General features: G+C 49.1%; 2 protein-coding genes across 4 annotated transcripts; one reads left to right on the top strand and one right to left on the bottom strand.

Annotated features, from left to right (window-relative positions):
* Positions 1-1,041: 1,041 nt before the first annotated feature.
* Positions 1,042-11,467, bottom strand: LOC133362988 (mitochondrial import receptor subunit TOM20 homolog). Of its 2 annotated transcripts, none has more exons than XM_061581973.1 (5): positions 11,068-11,467; positions 9,406-9,452; positions 7,852-7,933; positions 5,975-6,117; positions 1,042-5,566 (listed from the first exon to the last, which is right to left on the bottom strand). In XM_061581973.1, exons 1-5 carry the CDS (start codon positions 11,198-11,200, stop codon positions 5,510-5,512), a joined length of 462 nt encoding a protein of 153 aa, XP_061437957.1. In that variant the 5' UTR covers positions 11,201-11,467; the 3' UTR covers positions 1,042-5,509. The 2 variants fall into 2 exon arrangements, with proteins under 2 accessions (XP_061437957.1, XP_061437964.1); XM_061581980.1 differs by having other exon boundaries at positions 1,042-5,592.
* Positions 11,468-13,263: 1,796 nt separating this feature from the next.
* On the top strand, positions 13,264-20,076 carry LOC133362853 (uncharacterized). Of its 2 annotated transcripts, none has more exons than XM_061581798.1 (5): positions 13,264-13,388; positions 15,570-16,172; positions 17,221-17,318; positions 19,028-19,124; positions 19,718-20,076. In XM_061581798.1, exons 2-5 carry the CDS (start codon positions 15,830-15,832, stop codon positions 20,023-20,025), a joined length of 846 nt encoding a protein of 281 aa, XP_061437782.1. In that variant the 5' UTR covers positions 13,264-13,388; positions 15,570-15,829; the 3' UTR covers positions 20,026-20,076. The 2 variants fall into 2 exon arrangements, with proteins under 2 accessions (XP_061437782.1, XP_061437790.1); XM_061581806.1 differs by having other exon boundaries at positions 17,230-17,318.
* The last annotated feature ends 5,088 nt before the right edge of the window (positions 20,077-25,164 follow it).

A 25,164-nucleotide genomic window follows, 5' to 3' on the forward strand; every position in this document is an offset into this window, starting at 1 on the left:
GGCCCGGCTCTGCCACCACTTTCACTACCCCCGTCACGATCACCGCGGACGTCGTTGGTTACCACTCGTTACGGTAACCATTGTTAACACCACGAACACCACACTCGCCTCGACGACCGAAACACCACTGCAACCACAACCACCGCCGACGACACGATTTCACACGCCACAGTTATCACCACCTCCATCGTGACTGCTAACACCATCCTCACGAACGCCACACTCCCCTGCAACTAACTTTACGACTACCAATCAACCACCGCCACACCTCTAAACCACCACCTACGATATTTCGGTGACAAAAAACCGTGCGCTTCAAGCAAGGCACCAACACGTGTAAAAATCAGGTATGAAAACCAGCAGCATTTCCTGTAGAAGTGCATTGTGGTCCTTTTGTCTTAGGACACCAATCAAAATAAAGTAGCAAATGTAAAACACTGCAGCAGCAGCGATGCAGTGATAGACAAATTGTTGACCGGTTTTCATCCTCATTAGAACTCATCGACACGGTATAGCCACCAATGCTCACTGCTGCAAAGTCTGCCTCTGGGAACCATATGTGTGCATTAACACCATGGAGCCAATTAGCCTGGACCATGCAAAAAAATGTAATTTGCTAAACGACAAGGAAAACTCCATCATCACAACAGAGTAATAGAGCAGGGAAACCATGCCCTGTCCCGTACGGACACCTAGTGGATATCATTTGAATTGACACGGTGACGATAAAAAAAAAAGTCCGAAATGCCAACAATTGTACGACTTACAGTAATACTATTCGAATAACTTTTCCATTCATTTTATCCAGAAACGCGTTACCGAGTCTCAGGGCTCTACTACAAGAGGGTTACGATACATTGGGGGATGTTTGGCGATGAATTCCATGAGTAATGAGAGTTTGTCTTCATGTGGGAGGAAACTCGAGACGCCGAAGAAGAAACCCATCACATAATACGACGGGGGTGACACTCATATCTCCGAGGTAGATTCAAGATTCCATTGGTGTACTGCCATCATGGGAAAACTGCCCACACACAAATGCACGTTCACGTGTTTTATTGAATACATTGTTCAACCAAAGGCAGACATAGCACACACAGACACGTGGCCACTCGTATTCACAGTCATGCTAGCAACACAAATAATCGAATAACCAGAGTTTTATTTCAGCCGTTTCTGCCCGGGTAAGTAACCAGAATATATATTCCCGTCCCGGCACACAACATCCAGTATGCATCTCGCTACGGCTGTGGCCACTGGTCGCGTGCCACCGACTCCTGTGAAGCAGCGACACGGACAAATATCTCCCCACCCCGGCACACAACATCTATAATACATCTCGGGGTGTGGCGAATCGTCTACCCAGCGCCCTTGGCAAAAAAATATATTCCGTGAGAAATGTTTACGCCCTGTAAAATAAATCACATTACGTGATATAAAAAAAAACAAAGAGAATTGTCATGGGAACCTATAATCTATGATTCGGATCAAAATTCCTATGTAGAAATGGCCTTTACGGTGAAAAATTGGGATGTTTTTGGCCAATACCAGCTAGTTTGTGGTTTTTATTTTTGAGCTACGGGAGGAAACCCACGCAGACAGAAGAATGCAGCAGTCCCTCACTCACCGCGGGGGTTATGTTCCTGAAGACCCCCGTGGTAGGCAAAACCGCGGTTGATAAGACGAAAGACGCACGGGAAATACCGTAATGGGGTGAGGGGGGCCAATGGCCGCGGTCAGAATCGTCATGGCGTAACTTGCCCCTTGAACTAAACACTTAATAATAGCGTAAACAGTATAACACATAAACATTACAACGTTGAATACGTGTAATATTAATGACAATGAGGTGATGGGGGGAAGGGGTGGTTAGGAGGGGGAGGGGCTCACCCTCCCTCCCCTCCTTTATTATTTAAAATGTATTTTAATTTATTTCACTATTTTTATTGTGGGTTTTTTGCTTTTATTAAAAAAAAAATTTCTACGTGACTTTACCGAAAGAACCACGACTATAACCTCCCTCCCCTCTTCCTCCGGGCCACAGACGCAACACGCCCACCTTCACCACTCGCTTCGGGTCCACGATCACAGTGCTGCTACATCAACGTGAATGTGGTTCGATGCGACACGGCCTACGCGCCGCGAGAATTACAACGCAGGACGACACAACAGATGGACATCAACTGATCGACTACACAGCGTCACGCACTGCAATGTGATGCTGCAATAGAACGATGCGTTATATTATCACACACGCCATGTGTCTTCCTCGACAACGCGCGTTTACCCGTGGACACGCACATTTCCAGGCCCGCGGTGGGAACATTGGAATTCAAATAATAAACCCGTGTACACATGGAACAGCGGTTGGCAAATCGGAGGTTGGCAAGGGATTCCTGTATACAAACTCCGCACAGAAAGGCACCCGAGTCGGGAAGCGAACCCAGGTCCATCGTGCGGCGAGGCACGAGCGTTACACCACCGCGCCTACCAACCAACCAGCCATCCAATTACTCGCCCCCAAAATCACGATTCAAATGTCACAACTCAAGATCGTGATAAGACTTAGGAATTGTTTGTTTTTTTAAACGACGTTCAAACAGTGCGGTGTGTAGCGGCCTCTAGTGGCGAGCGGAGACACGCGCACCGATAGCACACAACACAGACAATGCACAGGCACGCAAACAAACCCCACCACCTTACCAGAAGTCCGTGCAGAATGCGCACGGGGAATGACAAAGTCATCTTGGCATGCAAAGCATGCTGGGGGGTTTCAGTTAAGTGACCGCCGTTGAAGAGATCTGCTGCGTAAATACTCAGCTTTTGAGGAATGAAAAAACAAAAACGAAACAATCGCTTTACCTCCTAAACCACACACACGTCGCATGATCGGCAATGTCATCACCGACGTGGACAGGTGCACGCTGGCAGTCTGCATCGCAGTCTTGAAATAAACCTGATAACCCACAACATCGCACGGTCCAAAAAGTATCAAGGTATTTTATGAGGGCGGGCAGATTGAAGTGGATGAAAATAGCGGTCAAGTTCTGTGGGGATTACGATGCAAAGTGAACAATCAAACGTGGGTTCGGAGGTGAGTTCTAATCGATGGGAACGCCTTAACGAGGACATTAACTTAGCATGATGTCATCCCTGTCAACCCCTTATCAGTGCCTATCTTATTACAGGCCAATTCAGACCTTATTGGTCATATCGTGCCTCAATAAATCTCAACGTTCATCCTACAAAGTCCAATCACAAGGGAGAAACACAGACACATTTGTGTTGCCCTTATTGAAACGGCTGTAAGCCGTATGGACCTGAAAACTCAATTTACTTGTACAAGAATACGGGTAAGCCGTGTGGGTTGACAGCTATGTAATGCACAGTGCATTGTAAGTGGGGAGGGGGGGGAGGAGATGTTAGAAATCAGAACAAATTGTCCGAAACTATAAAAGACACGTTGCAGAAGAGACTATAACGGAAGATGATGTTCGCATAGAATCGCTTGAAGATGCGATGTTACCAATGATTATTTCATTTTTGTTAGAGCTGCTCTCCTATATGCCTGGGCATCTCCGAGCACCGCACATCACCATCTCAGCACGTGTGAAAGGGCACCCCCAGTAGCAGCTGTCCCTGTGTGGTACAGCGTGACTCAAGGGGGAAGCGATGATCAGTGCTGCTGCTGTGTAATCCTGATACATTTGTGGTGTCGTTTTAGAATTAAGCAAAATTGGCAAACGTGGGTTATCAGGAATTTCAAGGCCACTTTCTCATTACACAAATGAACGACGACAAAAACATTGGTCAAACAACTTCGGTATGAACCTTCTAAAATAAATATATATTTATATTGTAAGCCGAGGCTCATTTGGTTCAATAAAGGACTTACAAGTCAAACTAATTCACGAAAATAAAAAAATATACACCATAAACTAAGACTGCATTTCTCATATTTACGTTATAATAATACTGCTCATCTCGTGGAGAGTGGCGATGCAGCGGTTCACGCACCACTTACAAAAACCTGCAACCTGAGTTTGATTACTGGCTACGGCTTACCGCCAGTGGCGAGTGTGTGGGAGGGCAGGGGGGGTGGCAGGGACGGGGGGGGGGGGTAGGATCCGTCATGTCTCGCCACTGACAATATCCGTGGCCCGGGAATTTTAACTCGGGCCGGCTGGTTTACAGCGAGGTGCGCGGACCACGGCACCACCGTTCCGTAACCCTCAACCACTCCCATTAAAATATACGAACCTGTGACAAGTTGCTTTCGACAGCTGAAGCTGAATTTCTCCTTAAGTTGTAATTCAAAGCAGGAAATTTTATCGACAGCGTCTAAGTATGTTTGGTTGATCGTTTCCACTGATGTTTCAAACTAAAGCTCTCCCAAATTTGTATCCCGGTTACGCTATCAGCGTCATGTTACATGACGAAGGATCCGATCGAATCCTGCGGAGCAGTGCAGCTTTCTGTTAGAGAATGGCCCACGGAAGCAGACACTACAGAGCTACCTCTGAGATGCCTGCAAATGACCTCTGATATACAAAGCAAGGGACGGCACTTTCCCACCCACCTGCTCTGCTACCGAGAGTAACGTTTGTCACGCGGCAGTCAAACCGATGCGTTTCATTCTCAGCAATGGAATGTATCCCAAAGTGCAGAAGCAAATTCTAGATTTGAAGCTTTCGTGACTGCAAGGATTCATACTCTTAGTTTTTTTCAGAAAAGTCACTTAGGGGAAAATTTATAATAAAAATAAATAATAAAATTTAGAGAAAACAATATTTTATTATTTTATTTCTGTTATGTTTTAGATTATTTTTATTATTTATCTTTATTATTTATTTTTATTATTTATTTTTTGCTACGTGACTTTGCAGAAGCAAATTTTATGCGACAGGTTCTTTTGCGCGGACATTGTTGACCGGGCTGAAACCACCAACTCACTGGTTTCACCACCGTCTGGTTTCACCTCCGTCTGGTGTCACCACCGTCTGGTCTCACCATCGTCTGGTTTCACCATCGTCTGGTTTCACCATAGTCAGCGACTGAAACCTGGATTCGAACCCAGGATGTCAGCCATCCCAGCTCAATACTAAAAGCCATCAGGGGCCACCTCGTCCCACCTCGTCCCAACGACAATTAGACTCGGGAACACCGAAGAGCAACAAAAGGTGGCACTGCCAGCGAGGTCATCGGCGCTTCTGTTGCGGCGAAAGGGCTTCATTTCAGCCAGGTGGACGACACGCCACGGGACACCACATCCAGTTTACCCCCACTATGGCTTTGCCGATTATTCACGCAGCCTACCCGCAAGGCTAATCGGCGACCCCGAAAAATATTCGGCTTCCCATCGGCGTCCGTCTCCCAGAAGCTGTGAAGGCTACGGGGGTGGGCGAGGAGGTGGGGGGCAGCGGGGGGGGGGGGGGGTCGGGGGGGGGCACAAAGATGCTGAAGGCCCAGCGGTCGATGGACGACGGTCGGTGGCGGGTGCCGCCCCTCGTCACTCCACGTCGTCCTCCGCCGCCAGGTTCTGGGACGACGTCATCCTCAGAGTCGGCTGGTGGAATCGGAGCGCAGAGGCACCTACGATCAGCGCGGTTGGCAAAGTCCAACGTACGAACTTGCATACAGAGGCGCGGTTTGCCAAGATATCAGTTTTCGCGAGAACGATACGACACGAGTTTAAATTTCACACGGCGTGACGATCTGGAGAGCAGTTTCCCATAACTTTGCAATTCAGAGTTGATTACGTCACGAGCCGATGCGCTGCGTTAAACATCAACACTGGGGAGACAAAGGCGGCCGGGCGTAGCGCTGGCCACACCAACCCCTTTCGTGTGCCGTGTCGGCCTCCATAGGTGCTACTCGATAACAGCACTTGCCCCAGCAGTCTGTTCAAGGCTACACGGGGGGGGGGGAATCTTTGTCTTTGTGCGTGCGCCCACGTGTTGCGTGCGGGTGATACCGAGCCGGTCATGGGCAGGTTCTGCAGCAGCATTTGGAAGACGGAGGGCGACAGCGTCTGCTGCAGCACCTGCATCAGCTGCAGCGGCTTATTGCAGACGGCCACGGCGTTCGTCAGGTGCTGCACCGCTTGCTCCAACTCACCTGGGGAGGCACAACGCAACACGCGCAGCAACGCAGGCACGCTCACACGCTCGCACTCATGTACAAATGTGCAAGCACAAAGACAAAAACCCCCCGAATAGCCTTAACAGACTGTTGGGGCAAGTGTTGTTAGCGAGCACCTATGAAGGGCTGGATGGCAAACGAGAGCGTTTGGTGGCCAGCACCACGCCCGGTCATCTTTGTCTCCCTAGTGGCGATGTGTACGCACCGCGCCAGGTACTCATTTGAGGCCGAGTCGACCTAGGGGAGGCCCAGGACCGGTTCAGATAATCGTCACCGGTGTTGGCCGTGAGCGGGAATCGAACCCGGTGACCCGGGTTCGTAGCGCAGCGTAGCGCTAACCGGTACACCACCGCTCCCCACGTGCAGGTACCAACAACAACAACCGCCATTCGCCACTAAGTGGCGGTGACGTCACCACGACGCTTGTGTCAGGCCATGTGCACCTTGAGGCCACGTGAAGTGTCGAACGCCCGCTGGCAGGAGGTCACGGGTACCAGACACGTACACACACACGTAAACACGTGTGCAGACACAAGACATCGAAAGGCACATGTGCGCACAGCTCACACACGTAGACACACGTACTCACGGACACGCGTGCAAACATGCCTATGGATACAACACACGTACACACAACGACACTACACGGGCCACCCACAGACACGTGCACCTCTTCCGTAACGGCACCACCTCTTTCGCCCGGCTCTCGAGAGACGCCTCAGATCTACGGCCAACCGTGTCCGTGAAACACTGCGCACGTTACACATCGCATCATCCGTTGTGCTTTATTCTGCTTGTATAATGTGCGATGATTGAATGAGTGCACAAGTGGTGAAGTGTAAAGCGCACTGCACTCTACGGTCTGCAGGGGCTCCCTCTAGTGGAGGCACTCCCTCCGGCGGTGTCGTGAGCAAGCAATTGCAGGGCAACACCTTCACCCACATCTCTGTGTCTAAATCAGCTCAAGCCTCCCGTATATCACGTGACCTGTGAGGCGTGGCCACCACCAACCACTGCAATCCCTCACTTCTCCCCGCCCACTGCGGAAACACACGCCGCTCCGTGCACCTCCCCTTCTCAGTCTTCTGCTGCTTACTTCTTCCCTCCTCCCCTCTTGTGGTCATCATCATCATTATCGCCACCCTCTCATCATCCCCGACGTCTTGGTCTGGTCATTCCTTCTCCCCCCTTCTCCCCCCTTCCTGCCCCTGCGCTACATCTCTCTTCCTGCTGCTCATCTTGAGCCGTGCTCTCCTTGTTGTCCTTCTTGCGGACTTCCGTGTCAGCCTTCCTTCTCCCCCTTCTCTTCTGCCATTATGTACTTGACTCCACTCCCCTTCCCGCCGTTTGGCCACGGGTGTAAGGTTTCGATTTAAAGCTTTCGTGACTGCAGGGATTCATCTTCTTGGTTCTTTCGGTAAAGTCACGTAGAAGGGAAATAATAAAATAATAAAAATAAAACATAATAAAATACAATTCTCACAACGTTTCGGCCACAACGCAAGCAGCCGTCCTCAGGTGAAGAACCGGGCTGTCGGAAAGACAGCGTCTGAATGAACAGTGGCCGAAACGTCGTGAGAAACGTATTTTATTATGTTTAATTTTTATTACTTTATTATTTCCCTTCTATGTGACTTTACCGAAAGAACCAAGAAGAAAAAGGGTGCAAGGTTATTTGTTTCACGAGTGGATCGTGAGCGAGTTACGAACCTTGTGTGAGCAACTCCTCTCCGAGCTGCACCTCTTCCAGGAAGAACTTCTGGACAGCTTCAGGGTCCTTCATGTCAGGCAGCTGTACAGTGTCCGTGAACACACACACACAGATACAGAGGAGCTAAAAACTACGTTTTTTGTATTTTACCAGGTGAGGCCAACTGAGCTTTATAGCTCTATTTCAGAAGAAACCTGGTTATCGCAAATGATGGCTCAACCAAGTGGCTTATCACGTGGACATTTATAGCAGCCAAATACTCGAAATGCAAGTTGTTTCTAAATGTGGAGGGATAAACCAGAGGACCCTGATAAAAATGTACACGACCACGGGGAGAACATGCAAACTCCAAATATATAGATATCCACTGCTGGATCAAGGCCACCTTTTAAGTTCTCGCGGTAACAACAACCTGCCTAGCTCCAGCAGTGGACGTCCACGTATCTCCCCACGTGTTGTCCTGCATTTATATTCAGCTCGTTTGCAGCTAGCAGGGCAACCACCACCTTGCGTCAAGAGAAAGGCCACCGGAAGATGATAACAACGAGCTACATCTGAAGTTACTTCAATTGGTCTCTATCCACACGTTGGATGCTACGCGTTCTATGTGCCCTTTAGAGAGTGTTCGTTGCATGGCAATTCAAGATAAAACGTTTAACTTTCCAGACGCTGGAATTTAGCGAAATTGAAAAATGGAACTCGTGAGTTTTTTGTGTTTGTGCGGTCACTGGCGACCAAGCTGAGACCATGAGCTCACCACGCATGAGAAACCAGGTTAATCACCAATTGTCCTGCTGAAACCCGGATTCAAAGCCTCGAAACTTCAGCGCTGCTGCAGCGTCTCTGCGTCTCTGACCCGGCCACTATGAGCCTCCTAAACTACGTGTGACAGCAAGGAGCACATGTGGTGGCATCTCTCAGTCGCCTCTGGCAGTAAACCCATAACACCTGGGTCTTCTCTGGTAAAAAAAGATTTAACTACACATATTTGTACCATCTTATTTGACAGGTACTTTTCTACTTTACCGAGTGTTGACATCCCCAGCGTTTAACAGTACTGCTTTTTTGTATTTGGATTCTCAACCAACACCGGTTTAGGTCGAGGTGCACCGATTTTTCTCTTGAACATGACGACGTTGGCCAATTTCTCTTGTAGCCCCGCCCACCACCCCCACGTGACATTCCCTGGTTACCACATTCAGATAAGCCCCTCCCCCCTTAACTTGTATTTAAGGGCTGGTCTTTTGGAATTTTTCCTCACTTGATGCAGTAATTTTAGCTGTGACGGTCCCACCTGATGACGGAGACTTGTGTTGCCTCCAAAACGTCGTGATTTTTTACTTTATTTCTATTATTACTTCAATTATATTTTTTACCTACGTGACTTTACCGAAAAAGCCTAAGAGTATCTTCCCTGGGTCTTCCCCGTGACCTCCTTGCCAACAGAGAGCCTTCCACACTTCGCGTGGTCTTAAAAAGTGCACCCAGCCTGGTGACGCCACCGCCACTTGGTGGCGAATGGCCGCCGCTGTTGTTGTTTTGTTTTACCGAACCTTGGGCACGTTGGATAGCTCCTGGCTTTGCCGCACGCGTTTCCTCCCTGTAAACAACAACAACTACATTTATCCACCAGTCACAGAAAACAGCCGACGTCCAATGGCAAACCCCGGCACCTCTGATTGTGCCGGGGTTTTCAGTACATACACTCACGCACAAAGTGGCGAGAAATCTGGCCTCGGAAGCTAAATTATTGTTGGAATGATGTTTACAAATATTAATGTTTCGCACAGGCCGGAAAGGGTATGTTTAGAAACGCTGACGTAGAAATGTAAGGGGATAGACAAGGCTGGACACTGCAATGCCAGTTCATGATAATCGCAAATGGCTTAACAAAGTTGAGCCTCGTACAGTACTGTTCAACACTGCACTAGGAAATGAGGCTGAATAAGGGTCTAGAAACCATCTGGTAAACAACACTCAGGGTCTAACACCGCCGTCATAAGAAGTGGACTTGCACGGCTATAGTGAATAACACACATGTCCAAGCACAGCTATCGTTAACACCACACAGGGTCTAGCAGGGCTCTAGTTAACAACACACAGGGCCTAGCACGGCTCTAGCACGGCTCTAGTTAAGAACACACTGGACCTAGCACGGCTCTAGCACGGCTCTAGTTAACAACACAGAGGGCCTAGCACGGGTCTAGTTAACACCACACAGGGCCTAGCACGGTTCTAGCACGATTCTAGTTAACAACACACAGGGTCTAGCACGGGTCTAGTTAACACCAGACAGGGCCTAGCACGGATGTAGCACGGTTATAGTTAACACCACACAGGGCCTAGCACGGGTCTAGTTAACACCACACAGGGCCTAGCACGGTTCTAGTTAACACCACACAGGGCCGAGCACGGCTCTAGCACGGTTCTAGTTAACAACACACAGGGCCCAGCACGGCTCTAGCACGATTCTAGTTAACAACACACAGGATCGAGCACGGCTCTAGCACGGTTCTAGTTAACAACACACAGGACCGAGCACGGCTCTAGCACGATTCTAGTTAACAACACACAGGGTCTAGCACGGGTCTAGTTAACAACACACAGGACCGAGCACGGCTCTAGCACGGTTCTAGTTAACAACACACAGGACCGAGCACGGCTCTAGCACGGCTCTAGTTAACAACACAGAGGGCCTAGCACGGTTCTAGTTAACACCACACAGGGCCTAGCACGGCTCTAGCACGGCTTTAGCACGGTTCTAGTTAACAACACACAGGACCGAGCACGGCTCTAGCACGGGTCTAGTTAACAACACGCAGGGCCTAGCACGGCTCTAGCACGGGTCTAGTTAACAACACGCAGGGCCTAGCACGGGTCTAGTTAACACCACACAGGGCCTAGCACGACTCTAGCACGGTTCTAGTTAACAACACACAGGGCCTATCACGGTTCTAGTTAACAACACACAGGGTCCAGCACGGCTCTAGCACGGCTCTAGCACGGTTCTAGTTAACACCACACAGGGCCTAGCACGGGTCTAGTTAACACCACACAGGGACTAGCACAGCTCTAGCACGGCTCTAGTTAACAACACACACGGCCTAGCACGGCTCTAGCACGGCTCTAGTTAACAACACACAGGGCCCAGCACGGCTCTAGCACGGCTCTAGCACGGTTCTAGTTAACACCACACTGGGCCTAGCACGGCTCACGCAGGCGCAGCTTGCTCTTGAAGTCGGGCGCGCTCCGTCGCTTGTGGTCGAAGTAGAAGCAGTAGGCGAGGAAGACGGCGCCACACAGCCCCGCGGCGATGGCGCCTCCACGGCTCACCGTGCCCAACGCCATCGCCACCACCAACAACCACCACCAACAACAACCACCACTAACAACAACACTACAGGCCTCAACGCTCGCCCCTGTAAAGCCAAGCAGGGGGTCGGAATTGACAACGCGATGGGTCTCGAGCGCTGTGCTAGTCGACAACACGGCGTCAGCAACAACAACAACAATATTGATGATGAGGCTGATGATGATGGTGGTGTTGTTGTTGTTGTTGGAGGCGGAAAGACTCCATGCCCGTTGGGCCTGGGGAACTGCCCCTAGCAACGGGGATTTCCCTCGCGACGGTGACGTCACGGGTGATGTCGGTCTCTCCTTATATGGGCATGCCGGTGATGTTTAATATTTCGATTTAAAGCTTTCGTGACTGCAGGGATTAATCTTCTTGGTTCTTTAGGTAAAGTCACGTAGAAGGGAAATAATAAAATAATAATTATAAAACATAATAAAATACAAATTGTGAGAATTGTAAAATAAAACATAATAAAATACAAATTGTGATAATTGTATTTTATTATGTTATATTTTTATTATTTTATTACTTCCCTTCTACGTGACTTTACCGAAAGAACCAAGAAGATGTTTAATATCGTACAGCAGAGCTGCCAAACCCCGTACGGTTTAACCCCCGTATGGATTGTACGGGGAAATTGAGTTTTGAGGTCCATACGGTGTACAGCCGTTTCGATAGGGGCAACAAAAAAGTTGTTGTCTATTTGTTTGTGCTAACACCTCGTTATGGGACTTTGTAGGATGAACGTTGAGATTTTTAAGGGGCACGGGGTGACCAGTAAGGTCTGAATTGGTCTGCAAACCCTTAAAGCAGGGCACTGATAAGGGGTTGACAGGTATGGTACATTTGACATTGACCCAATTCCAGGGGTGAGCAAACGAAAATAAGAATAAGAGACAATTTAAAAAAATATATAATTCGGTAAAAAAAACTAAATATTTCAAGAGCCGTACCAATGCACTGTGTGGGCAATACGATACGTCAAGAAGTAGCCCTTTAAAGAGCCGCATTCGGGTCCAGAGCCTCAGGTTGCCAACCCCTGGCTCGAATTCCTCACCAACCACAGCGCCTCCTCCTGGCTCCCACGCACAATGGTACGGCCCAACGTGTAATAAACACATTCCTGCTGCGGAGGGAGCTGGTAGGAACATTGAGTTGCTCGGTCAATGGCCTGCAGGGTCAACGGCGGCGTGGTGTATTCTGCAAATATGCCCGACTGTGAAGGCGGGCACAAGCCGGCGTGAGTAGGTTAAACGTTGAGTTTTATAAGGGCACCACGGGGTGACCAGCCCCTACCCACCCAGCCCAACCCTCCCCACCCAGCCCCTCCCTCCCCACCCAACCCCACCCCAACCCCCACCCAGCCCCACCCTCCCCACCCAACCCCTCCCTCCCCACCCCACCCTCCCCACCCAGCCCCTCCCCATCCTCATTTCCCCACCCAACCCCTCCCTCCCCTCCCCACCCAGCCCCTCCCTCCCCACCCAGCCCCTCCTTGCACGACGGACGGACGAACACAATAATCCCCTGTGGGTTGGTGTAACCAGGAGGTTTCTATTAGTATAAGAGCTGCTTTGGTTTGCTTCGTGTGAATATTGGAACATTCGTTAATGAATAACCTTTGAGTATGTTGGTGCGTGTTTGTGTATTAATGTGTCGTGTGGAGCGGTGGTGCAGCGGTTAGCGCGCTACGCAACGCACCCGGCCACCCGAGTTCAATTCCCTCTCACGGCCACCACCAGTGACGATTATCTGAACCGGTCATGGGCCTCCCCTAGATCGACTCAGCCTCAAATGAGACAAAGGCGGCCGGGCGTGGTGCAAGCCACACACCCCCTCTTGTGCGCCACCGTGGCCGGCCTTCATAGGTGCTCGCTAACAGCACCTGCATCCAACAATCTGTTCGGCTGTACCGGGGGGGGTGGGGGGGGTCGATCTTTGTCTCTGCATTCTGAGTCATGTGTGGAGTTGGGGGTTGGTTTGCAGGATCGGTTCCGCCAAGAGCGACTGTAATAACCCCGCGTGGAATTTAGGAAATCATTAATTTGCCTTTGGCACGGGAGCCGCGTGCCTTGCGCCCTTTCGCATCTCCACGCACGGTGAGCGGTCGTTTTCTCTCTCCAGACGGATATCCAACCGTAACTAGCACCTCTCCCGAGGGTCAATCAAGCGAGCTTCATGGTAAGAATGCTCATGTATGCTGTGCACACTCACACACATACAAATGCACATGGTAACACACACACACGGATGCGTACCGTACCAGGTGACGCATTTAAGGCTGAGTCGACTATGTTGAACTTTCTGGCGCATCCTTTCGTAGCCCATCGTGATAATTGGAGGTGCGGGGGAAGAGGAACAAACTATGGGTCTCTGTGTGAGTCTATGGGTCTCTATGTGAGTCTATGGGGCTCTGTGTGAGTCTATGGGGCTCTGTGTGAGTCTATGGGGCTCTGTGTGAGTCTATGGGTCTCTGTGTGAGTCTATGTGTCTCTGTGTGAGTCTATGGGTCTCTGTGTGAGTCTATGGGTCTCTGTGTGAGTCTATGGGTCTCTGTGTGAGTCTATTGGGCTCTGTGTGAGTCTATGGGTCTCTGTGTGAGTCTATGTGTCTCTGTGTGAGTCTATGTGTCTCTGTGTGAGTATATGGGTCTCTGTGTGAGTCTATGGGTCTCTGTGTTAGTCTATGGGTCTCTGTGTGAGTCTATCGGTCTCTGTGTGAGTCTATGGGTCTCTGTGTGAGTTTATGGGTCTCTGTGTGAGTCTATTGGTCTCCGTGTGTGTCTGTGGGTCTCTGTGTGAGTCTATGGGTTTCTGTGAGTCTATGGGACTCTGTGAGTTTGTGGGTCTCTGTGAGTATGTGGGTCTCTGTGTGAGTCTGTGGGTCTGTGTGAGTATGTGGATGTCTATGTGAGTCTGTGGTTCTCTGTGTGAGTCTGTGTGAGTATGTGGGTCTCTGTGTGAGTCTATGGGTCTCTGTGTGAGTCTATGGGTCTCTATGTGAGTCTATGGGTCTCTGTGTGTGTGTATGTTGAACTTCTTTCGCACCCTACGTAGCCAACCGTGCTCATCGGAGGTGCGGGGGAAGGACAAGGACATTGGATGCAGAGCTAATCGGAGTTGAGCGCAGGTGAAAGTCAACTCTGTGTTTTGGTCTCATAGGGACATGAAGAGGGGAAAGAGTGAATGGAGGGAACCAAGCTGTAGATGAGCGGCAAAAGCTTTCCACCGTAAAAAAGATTCTGATTCTAAATGTAACATCATATTATTGCGCACGATGGCAACACCGCATGTTCAGGGGCTAAATGTCGAGGTCTTGCTGCTGGCCGTGACGAGATGGCTTCAGGAGAGAGTTCGTGTCGCGTTGATGTTCCTCCTCCTCTGCTGAAGGAACGCAGACTATCAGCGGGTTCCCTGTGCTGTCCGGAGTTTTGGCTGCATGACCACAATCGCACCACTGTGGCTCGTGTCTTTAGTTTCCCACGATGTGCGCATCGGCCTGTTGGAGATGGGGGTTGATGGTACACCAGTAAGTACGCCATTGCGTATGCCATTGCCACGGTGGCGAGGTGTTAACTCCCTCGTCTGGTCGTGGGTTCAATCCCGACCCTGACGCTTGCTATTTGGACTTTGCGGTGTCTCTCTCCCCGTGGGCGCGGAGATTTTTCTCCGGGTCCTCCGATTTCCCCCTCCACATTTACAAACACGCGTTTAGAGTATTTGACCGCCGTAAATTTCGACACGATAAGTCACTTCGTTGAGCTATCATTTGTGATTGCCAGGTCGCTTCTGTGAGGCCTCTTACCTGGTAAAACAACAACTATATGATCTTGATATGAGTGATGATGTTGAAGCAAGAGTTATGATACAAGAGTCATAAATAGCTACCAGTTGTGATGAGGATCATACAAGATGATGGCAGCGGCATGATTGCTTGGTCTTGTTGGTACTATTATGATTACGCCGATTTACAAAAGAAATCCTGAGTCTCATGACACCTTTTCAGGAGAGTCCTGTCAAGTTTTTACAACTAGGCAGAGTGTGGTGGGGTGGACTGGGGAGGCGATGGTTTGTTACGTTGTTTCCAATCAAGTATGGGGTCATTTTCGATGCAATTTTTGTTAAACTCGGACCATGACGCTGGAGTTGCACGATGGCCTGCTCTTGCAAATGACGTCACTGGATCTTGCACCTCCACGACGGAGCAGTGCGTTGTATTTAGTTTGTTTGTTTATCACGATGCTGCGGGTGACACATACTATGCCTTCAAACATGATTTTCAACCGAGATGAATGATGATGATGGTGACGATGATGCTGCTGCCAGTAACACCGCTCACGATGTACCGCTCCCCGTTCCCCAGCTTGACCTCGGGGTCTCCACGAGGTCCGGCGAGGAAGCCTCTCCTCCTCATCTCCTCCTCGTCTCACTATCACCACGAGAGCTCCTCACCGAGGGTTGAGTTGAGGTGGACTAGAGGGTGAATTATAGGCGGCGGGCTTCGGGGATCAATTCGGTCGTGGGGGGCTGAAGGCCCTCTGTGTATCTCGCCGATCGAGGCACGGACAGAGGATTGAGTTGCGGGTTGAGCGGAGGACGGGAGGTGGACGGACCAGAGGTGAAATGGGAGCAGGGAGCTCGAACCCCCGAACCAGGATCCGTCGCATCGCCGTATCCCAACTCCCCCCAGCGGCAGCGACTGGGGACCCCGCGACGACCCCCAAAACGGGACCCTTCGAACGCACCCGCATCCCCTTTTCGCCCGGACACGCCGCCACTGCCGCCGTGGGGGTCCGGCCGACTGGGGTCTCAGCGGCGTGGGGACCTCCTGGGGTGCTGGCCGGGGACCCCCGAGCCGAGCTGCCCAGGGTCAGGGCTCCCCGAGGGATGGAGGGGACCACGCGACACGCGGGCCCCCGATCTCTGCCATCTTTGCCCCGACTGCTCCCGCGAAGCTTTGGTGCAGGTGAGAGAGATTGTGTGGCATGCATGTCTCTCCTAGGTCGACTCAGCCTCAAACGAGTATCTGGTGGGGAGACAAAGGTGGCCGGCGTGGTGTTTGGCATGCCTTAATAGGCGCTCGCTAACGTCACTTGCCCCAACAGTCTGTGTGCGTGGTGAGGTGTCTATGAATGTGTGTGTATATTTATGTTTCGATTTAAAGCTTTCGTGACTGCAGGGATTTATATTCTTGGTTCTTTCGGTAAAGTCACGTAGAAGGGAATTAATCAACTAATAAAAATATAACAATAAAAGTCTCACGACGTTTCGATTGCAACACAAGCAATCATCATCAGGTGTGAAAACCACAGCAAGAAAATGTTGAAAAGTGACGTTTTTTTATTATTATTTTGATTATTTCCCTTCTACGTGACTTTACCGAAAGAACCAATAATGTGTCTATTTACGTGTCTATTTATGTGTTTGTCTTTCAGTCTATTGCCTCGCCCAGGGGGCGGGCAACCAAAATAACAAACGAGTCAATTTTACTTAAAGCTTTCGTGACTGCAGGAATTAATATCATTTGGGTCTTTGGATAAAACCTTCATAACTCCCTCCCTGCCTTAGCAGCGCTCCCACCATATATTCTCAGCAGCTCTGCCGCTATATTTTTTCACCTGATGACAATTGCTTGTGTTGCGATAGAAACTTCGTGGAATTATTATTTTGATTACGTGTTCTATCCACATGGCTTTACTGAAAGAGTCAATTTGTTTTTTTTTTAATATTTCAAGGGCTGCAATGCATTTGAAAACAAGACGGTCCTTAAAAATCTGCAGGTTTCCAACCCCTGGCCTAGACACTCCACCAGAGACACAGTTTGTCAATCTTGTCTCGTCGACACACCATCGGAGACCCCGTCAAAAACCGGTCTATCCGTCATTGACGAGCCACTCCATCAGAGGCCGGTCTATCATTGAGACTCCATCAAAGACTCGGTCTGCCTGTCTGGCTTCTCGTCTCTCGTTTAACAATCTGCAGCAATATTCTCTCTTTCTGTTTGTCTTTGTGAGCAAATGCAGTGGTAGCGATTGCTCCGGCTGGCGAAACCTCCACAAAAGCTTGCAGCAGCAGCAGCATCATTCACGCTCACCCGCCTCGCCTCGTCCAGGTAATAAACACAAACAACAACAACAACAATCGACCACCATTTTCGATTTGAGATGCTTCCCTAGCAATGAACTGTTCTCGCCTTTCGGTGACGACGCCATTTCCTGTTTGGTGCATCACTTCATCTTCTTGGTTCTTTCGGTAAAGTCACGTAGAATGGAAATAATAAAATAATAAAAATAAAACATTATCAAATACAATTCTCACGACGTTTCGGCCACAACGCCAGCAGCCGTCCTCAGGTGGAGAACAGGTCTGTCTTCTCGACAGACCTGTTCTTCTCGACAGACCTGTTCTCCACCTGAGGACGGCTGCTTGCGTTGTGGCCGAAACGTCGTGAGAATTATTTTATTATGTTTTATTTTATTACTTTATTATTTCCATTCTACGTGACTTTACCGAAAGAACCAAGAAGATGAATCCTTGCAGTCACGAAAGCTTCAAATCTAGAATTAATACCCACGCTTTACCCCACCCATCGACGGACTGTTGTACGTCTACCGATTCATGCTGCTGGGTGGACAGAGGCGGAGAGAATCAGAAAAAATTGGCCCAATTGTTGCAACTGCCACGCCGGGGGGATGAAATCAAACCTGTCTTGGATTGCAATAACAGATTCTCGTTTGCGTTGTACCGTATGGGTTGTGACCAGAACCGGCCCTAGACCTTTGGGGGCCCTAAGCAAAATTTGGTTGGAGGCCCCTTTGATGTATGATTTTTTTCACCCACTCGCTAGCAGTGACTCTAGGGGGCCCTCTGCTGGCCACGGGGCCCTTTGCAATTGCAAGGGTCGCTTAGTGGCTGGGCCGGCTCTGGTTGTGACCTACGTACAACTTTAAGATTATATATGCATAACTTCACTAAATGGCATATCCGATTAAGTACGGTAATGCCCCTGATTTACATCTCCCCCTTTTATGTCGTTTCCGAAATACATCATCACTTTTGATTTAAAGCTTTCGTGACTGCAGGGATTCTTGGTTCTTTCGGTAAAGTCACGTAGAAGGGAAATAATAAAATAATAAAATATAAAACAATACAAATTCTCACGACGTTTCGACTGCAACACAAGCAATCATCAGGTGTGAAATCCACAGCAAGAACATTAGAAAATTAGAAAAAAGTATTTTTTTCTTGCTGTGGATTTCACACCTGATGATGATTGCTTGTGTTGCAGTCGAAACGTCGTGAGAATTTTAGTTTCTATATATTTTATTATTTTATTATTTCACTTCATTATTAATACCACTACCTGATTTTCGTCGCCTCGACTCCACATTTACATCACTGCCTTTGATTTACATCGTTTAAGTATTCGTCGTCGCACCTCTCAGGAACGTAACTGATACAGATGGGATATATCTGATCATTTAAGTAATCGGTTTCTGTGTCATGGTGTGCCTGTATGTATGTTGAACTTCTTTTCGCGCAGTATGTAGGCAACCGTGCGCATCGGAGGTGCGGGGGAAGGACAACAAATTAAACACAAAAAGTAATTCTAGTTTTCAATTTGGATGATTTGAAAGTGCTTAGCTCCAGTGGATGTCTAATAAAGGAAATGAACAGCGTTCCAGACGGCTGCGGAAGCGCACCCGAAAGCGCGTGATGCAGTGACTGCCTTTGTTCGATGGCTGAGCTAAAAGCCTCTGCGAGGATGACCGTAATTTCGTTGGTTTATTCCTCATGCGTCCCATCAAAATTTCTCCATAGCGACTTCAGGAGGAGCCGCTGCCCTCGGCCCCGAGCTCGACGCCACACGAGGCCCCGAGCAGGCAGGGTCAACGCGGCCCCGTCTCCAATCTCGGCGGTGAGCAGAAGCACCCTCTGAGTGTGTCTTGAGACTCAGCAAGGCCTTTGGTTAACCGACTCAGAGGGACAACCGCAAGCCGGGCAGCCTCACAGCCATTGGTACATTCGCAAAGCGCACAAACAGATCGTTCTATGGAGATAATTCTGAAAGTAACGCTAGTTTTATAAGACGTGCCTTATTCGTGGAGCAAGACAAAGATTCCCCCATTTAACTTTTTGTGCAAGTGCTGTTAGCGATTAGCACCTATGCAGGCCGGCACGGCACATGAAGGGGGTGGGTGGCCAGCGCCACGCGTGACCTTTGTCTCCCCAGTGGCGATGTTTACACACCACACCGGATACTTATTTGAGGCCGAGTCAACCTGGAGGAGGCCCAGGACCTGTTCAGATAAATCGTCATTGGTGTTGTTGGTCGTGAGTAGGAATCAAACTCACTTCGCCGGGTTCGAAGCACAGTGCTCTAACCACTGTGCCACCGCTCCTGACAAACGGTGGTGTGGCGCGCGTCCCAGCGGTGATGGTGCTCGGTCAACTTGCGCGAAACAACTCATGCGAACTAACTTGCGTGAACTCCACACACACACACCACAGGCCTCGTGACCCGGGTCCCAGATGAACCAGAGGTCGCAGGGGTCAGACTCCACGGCGTCCCGATCCGTGAACTCCAAAGCTCCGATGACAGCGAGCTGGACTCCTGGACAAGTAAGAACGGTGCGATGAGGAGGGCTACGACAATGACGAGCAGGAGGAGGAGGAGGAAGAGGATGAGGACGAGACGATACGGGCAGGGCGAAGGCACGGAGCAGCGAGGGACGGGACGAGGCCTGGTGAGGACCCACGCGGAGGAGATCCCGATGATCGACGCCTTCTTTGATCAGCCCCTACCGGCGCTCACGTAGGGGTCGCTGGGTGCAAGCGGTGGCAAGATGTTACCTACCTCGCCTTGTATACAGGAGGTCGTGGGTACGATCCTGGCCCCTGCAATGCCTGTTGTATATTTGGAGTTTGCAAGTGATTTTCCCCGTAGGTCGCGTGGATTTTTCTCCGGGTCCTCCGGTTTTTTTACCTCAACATTTAGAATCAACCGTGCGTTTCGAGTATTTGGCTGCTATAAATTTCCACGTTGATGATAAGCCACTTTGTAAGAGCTATCATTTGTGATGGCCAGATGGCTTCTGAAAAACAGCTAAAATATAACTCAGTGGGCCTTACCTGGTAAAAGAAAACTAGTTAGCTTTTAATAGTAATAGTTTTTTGCCCTTTCAACTGGTACAAAAACTGACACCTTTATACAAGGGCTCATGTTTGCAATAACCACAACACAAGCAGTCAATGCAAACAAAAAGAAACAACTCTGATAATGATAATGATATGCACTGTCCTTGAAGTTGATTGGTCCACACCGAGACAGCTTTTCTTAGAGCCTAGTCTCCATTGGTGTTGGACCAGATGACGCCAAAAGGCGTGTTTCTTTTTGTTTGCATTTTGACTGCTTGTGTTGTGGTTATTGCAAACATGATCCCTTGTATAAAGGTGTCAGTTTTTGTACCAGTTGAAAGAGTAAAAACCTATTACTATATTTTGCCACTGGTAAAGGAGATGTCTCGTAGTTCGCTTTTTACTTTAGTAATCTCAGCTCGCATCGCCGTGCAGCGCGATTCGTGTACCTCCGTGCCGTGTCGCACGGCCTGATCGTAGTATCAACTCTCCGTGTATATTCCCTTCAGTGCTCATGAATGAACAATTATCAATTGCTTTCATACGCACCGGATATGTTGATTAAAGCGCGAGGAAAAAAAACACACAACTGGAAATGACCCGTGTCGTGAAATGATATCGCATCGTCGTCACAGGATATGTGTTCGTGCACGTCTAAATATAAATTGTACTCAAACGTGAAGAAGACACGCACATCGCTTGGAATGTTCACCACAATGGGAATGAAATGACACACTTACCTGCGCGTGTAACATTCCCTTCGAAAAAAATATATCAAGAGTTTCGGTAAAGTCACGTAGGTATAAAATAAAATAAATCACGACGTTTCGGGCGCAACACAAGCGTCCGTCATCAGGTGGGAAAGCATGGTCTGCTGCTGATGCAGACTGTTTTAACAGTCTGCATCAGCAGCAGACCATGCTTTATCTTTGTGACTTTACCGAAAGAACCAAAGAGTATGGATTCCTGCAGTCACGAAAGCTTCACATCAAGATCTATCAAGAGGTCGGTCAACGCCTGCACCACTGCGGGACCTGGGTTCCAGTCTGGGTTTTAGCCGCTGCCCGTGATTGAACCGGGTACTCAAGTTGCAGTGAGTTGGTGGTCTCAGCCGGGTCACCCATCACAGTTGGGCAGCTGAATGCCGGATTGGTAGCCAGGATCAAAGCTACCAACTACTTCAAGTGAATAGTCACTCGACCAGAGTTCTTCACTCATTTGCAGAGGGGGGGGGCCCACTTTCGCCGATCATCATCGTCAGGGCCGCCACACATTTGAAACCATTGGGGTTTGACAGCAGCACGATGATCATGGGGGTTAAATTTCGATTTAAAGCTTTCGTGACTGCAGGGATTCATCTTCTTGGTTCTTTCGGTAAAGTCACGTAGAAGGGAAGTAATAAAATAATAAAAATAAAACATAATAATATTTTATCATAATAATATTTTATTATGTTTTAAAGTCACGTAGAAGGGAAGTAATAAAATAATAAAAATAAAACATAATAATATCTCATTATGTTTTATTTATAATAAAAATAAAACATAATAATATTTTATTGTTTTATTTATAATAAAAATAAAACATAATATTTTATTGTTTTATTTATAATAAAAATAAAACATAGTAATATTTTATTATGTTTTATTTTTATTATTTTATTACTTCCCTTCTACGTGACTTTACCGAAAGAACCAAGAAGATCATGGGGGTGTTGTCACTGTTTCTGTATTGTCGGTGGGGACCGCCAGTGACCCGCGTGCCTTGCAATGAAGAACACCGCGTTCGACGGACGCGAGCAAGTCACTAGATGGCGCTACACAGAGCTTCCAAAGCCCCGTCAATGAATGTCACCAGGCAAAACCTACTACTATATTTTGCCACTGGTAAAAGAGATCTCATAGTGTAAATGCTTACCCCGAGCTCTCAATACTCTGATATTGCACTGTGTTTGAGTTGTACGCCTTCTGGTGTCATCTGGTCCAACACCAATTGGGACTAGGCTCTAAAGAAAGCCGTCTCGGGTGTGGGCCAATCAACTTCAAGGACAGTGCATATTATTATCATTATCAGAGTTGCTTCTTTTTGTTTGCTTTTTTGACTACTTGTGTTGTGGTTATTGCAAACATGATGCCTTGTATAAAGGTGTCAGTTGTGTACCAGTTTAAAAGGGTAAAAACCTACTACTATAGTCACCAGGCATGTTACGAAGTATCACATGGAGTGCTGTAGGCCGATTCAGAATGCTTTGTACAACTCTGGAATCGCTCCTACATCTGCATCATGTCCTCATCCCACGCGGCCGCTAGATCCGAAGACAAAATCACAAAGGACGTTGACAAACTGCCCAGGATCTCAGCGGTGCCAGTTCAGTGTCTCTTGACCTCTGACCTCGGAGCCACCCGGCCACCTGCGGCATTCCCTTTACTCAAGGAATCCACCTGAGACTGGGAAAACCCGGAGCGGAGTTTGCAAACTATGGAACCCGGAGCTGCAAACCACGACCATTTGTGTAGATGTGCCGGTGCGTGCGACGGCAAACCATTAGTGTGTCTGTGAGAGTGTGTGTCTCAGTGTGAGGATGAGTGTGCGATGCGTCTGATTTTGAGAGTGTGTGTGTGAGTGTGTTTGGGGGAGCGGCGGTGTAGCGGTTAGCGCGCTACGCTACGAACCCTGCGACCCGGGTTCGATTCCCGCTCACGGCCAAAACCAGTGACGATTATCTGAACCGGTCCTGGGCCTCCCCTAGGTCGACTCAGCCTCAAATGAGTACCTGGTGCGGTGTAAACATCGCCGCTAGGGAGACAAAGGCGGTCGGGCGTGGTGCTGGCCACCCACCCCCTCGTGTACCGTTCCAGCCTTCATAGGTGCTCGCTAACAGCACTTGCCCCTACAGTCTGTTAAGGCTATACGGGGGATCTTTATCTTTGTGTGACTGGCTGCAGGTACCCACCTGGTCACAACTTGACTGAGAAAAGCCACCACGTGACACAATTGCTGGGTCAATACACATGTATTATACACACACACTCACGCACATATATACATACGTACACACAAATATGCTGTCCGAACATTCATATGTAAACGTACACGTGAAAGACCAAGAAGTGGGTTCGTCTGTGATGAAGCGCAGTCTGAAAATACGTCGGTCACGAGCGACATTCGCGAACATGCCCGGCCGCCTTCCATCGCTTCCCGTTAAAAGGCAGCGCGTTTTGGTCTGTTCCAACACAACGGACTCTTGAGGGCAAGTGCTGTTAGCGAGCAGCACCTATGAAGGCCGGCACGGCACACGAGGGGGTGGGTGGCTGGCACCACGCCCGGCCGCCGCAACAGGTGCTCATTTCAGGCCAAGTCGACCTAAGGGAGGCCCAGGACCGGTTCAAATAAACGCCGCTGTTGGCGGTCGTGAAAGGGAATCAAACCCGGGTCGCCGGGTCCGTGGCACGGCGCGCTAACCACTGCACCGCCGTTCCTCAATACGTACGTACACACCGACATACACTCAGCAACTTATATACATACGCACGCGAAAAGAGACGTCGAATCATCCCTCGCGTATTTGTATAGCGCTGTTTGCGAGCACCTATTAAGGCCAGCACGGCACGCGACCGGGGTGGCGGGCCAGTACCGTGCACGCCTGCACGCCTTTGTTTCCGCAGGGCCAACGTGAACCACAACGCACAATGCCATCGTGTTAGGCTGAGTCGACCTAGGGGAGACCCTGGATTTGTATCGCGTACCTATGCACATACAGCAAAATACATACATGCCAATATTTCCCCTTTTAGCACAACAGCCTGTCGGGGAACGTGATGTTAGCGAGCACCTATTAAGGCTGGCGCGGCACACGAAAAGGTGGTGTGGCCAGCACCATGCCCCAACCACCTTTGTCTCCCCAGTGCCGATGTTTAGCACATCGCAGCAGATACTCATACTCTTAGGTTTTTTTCGGTAAAGTCGCGTACGGTAAAAATAAAGAATAATAAATATTAATAAATAATACAAATAATAATAGAAATAAAATAATAAATCACGGCGTTTCGGAGGCAACACAAGCTTCCGTCTTCAGGTGAAACCGTCACAGCAAAATTGCTGTATCAAGTAAAGAGGTGATTTATTATTTTATTTCTATTATTATTATTTCTATTTTATTATTATTTATTTTTACCTACGTGACTTAACCGAAAAAACCTAAGAGTATGAATCCTTGCAGTCACGAAAGCTTCAAATCTAGAAGCAGATATTCATTTGAGGCTGAATCAGCCATAGGGGAGATCTAGCACAGATTTCAAATACTGCTTGCCAAAACGTTACATGTCTGGGAGTCGAACCCGCGTCGATGGGATCGTAGGATGAGGTACGAACCGCCGACTCAATCAATTGTCACGCGTAGGCACGCACGCGCGTACGTGCATCGACCAGGAATGGGATCGAGGGAGATCAGAAGCGTGGATGTGACAGCCCACGCACGGGTCCTTTGGCAGGACCCTTGTTAGTTGAAACTGCGCCGTGGAAGGGTGCCCAGGGGGCTCTCGGCATCGAGCATCGTGAGCCGTGATCAATCCACTGCTGGGTGAAGCGTAAAGTGACAACAACAAAAAAACCACCCAACAACACCCGCTTGCGGAAACTAAACACCGAGATTGCACGGATCAAGCAAAATGCATACGAGGAGAGAATTCTAATGGCATACGACTCGAAGCATTGGTACCATGAGCGATTGCTGTGCCCGATTCATCGATGCGACAGTTCACGACGCGTGTTTGCACACACGCACACAAGCTGCATCCTGGGGAGACTGAACCAGCGGCTCA

Source organism: Lethenteron reissneri, chromosome 8 (genome assembly GCF_015708825.2).
Source record: "Lethenteron reissneri isolate LAM-NWPU_2019-01 chromosome 8, ASM1570882v1, whole genome shotgun sequence".
Lineage (NCBI taxonomy): Eukaryota > Metazoa > Chordata > Hyperoartia > Petromyzontiformes > Petromyzontidae > Lethenteron > Lethenteron reissneri.

What these genes read in the sequence shown, in the direction of transcription:
- LOC133362988 (XM_061581973.1), bottom strand. Translation starts at nt 11,200, where the DNA reads ATGGCGTTGGGCACGGTGAGCCGTGGAGGCGCCATCGCCGCGGGGCTG. An exon ending in CAAGAGCAAGCTGCGCCTGC is followed by an intron (nt 9,453 to 11,067) that starts GTGAGCCGTGCT and finishes TGTTGTTTACAG; the next exon opens with GGAGGAAACGCGTGCGGCAA. An exon ending in AGCTATCCAACGTGCCCAAG is followed by an intron (nt 7,934 to 9,405) that starts GTTCGGTAAAAC and finishes GACACTGTACAG; the next exon opens with CTGCCTGACATGAAGGACCC.
- LOC133362853 (XM_061581798.1), top strand. Translation starts at nt 15,830, where the DNA reads ATGGGAGCAGGGAGCTCGAACCCCCGAACCAGGATCCGTCGCATCGCC. An exon ending in ACCCGCCTCGCCTCGTCCAG is followed by an intron (nt 17,319 to 19,027) that starts GTAATAAACACA and finishes ATTTCTCCATAG; the next exon opens with CGACTTCAGGAGGAGCCGCT. An exon ending in CCCCGTCTCCAATCTCGGCG is followed by an intron (nt 19,125 to 19,717) that starts GTGAGCAGAAGC and finishes CACACACCACAG; the next exon opens with GCCTCGTGACCCGGGTCCCA.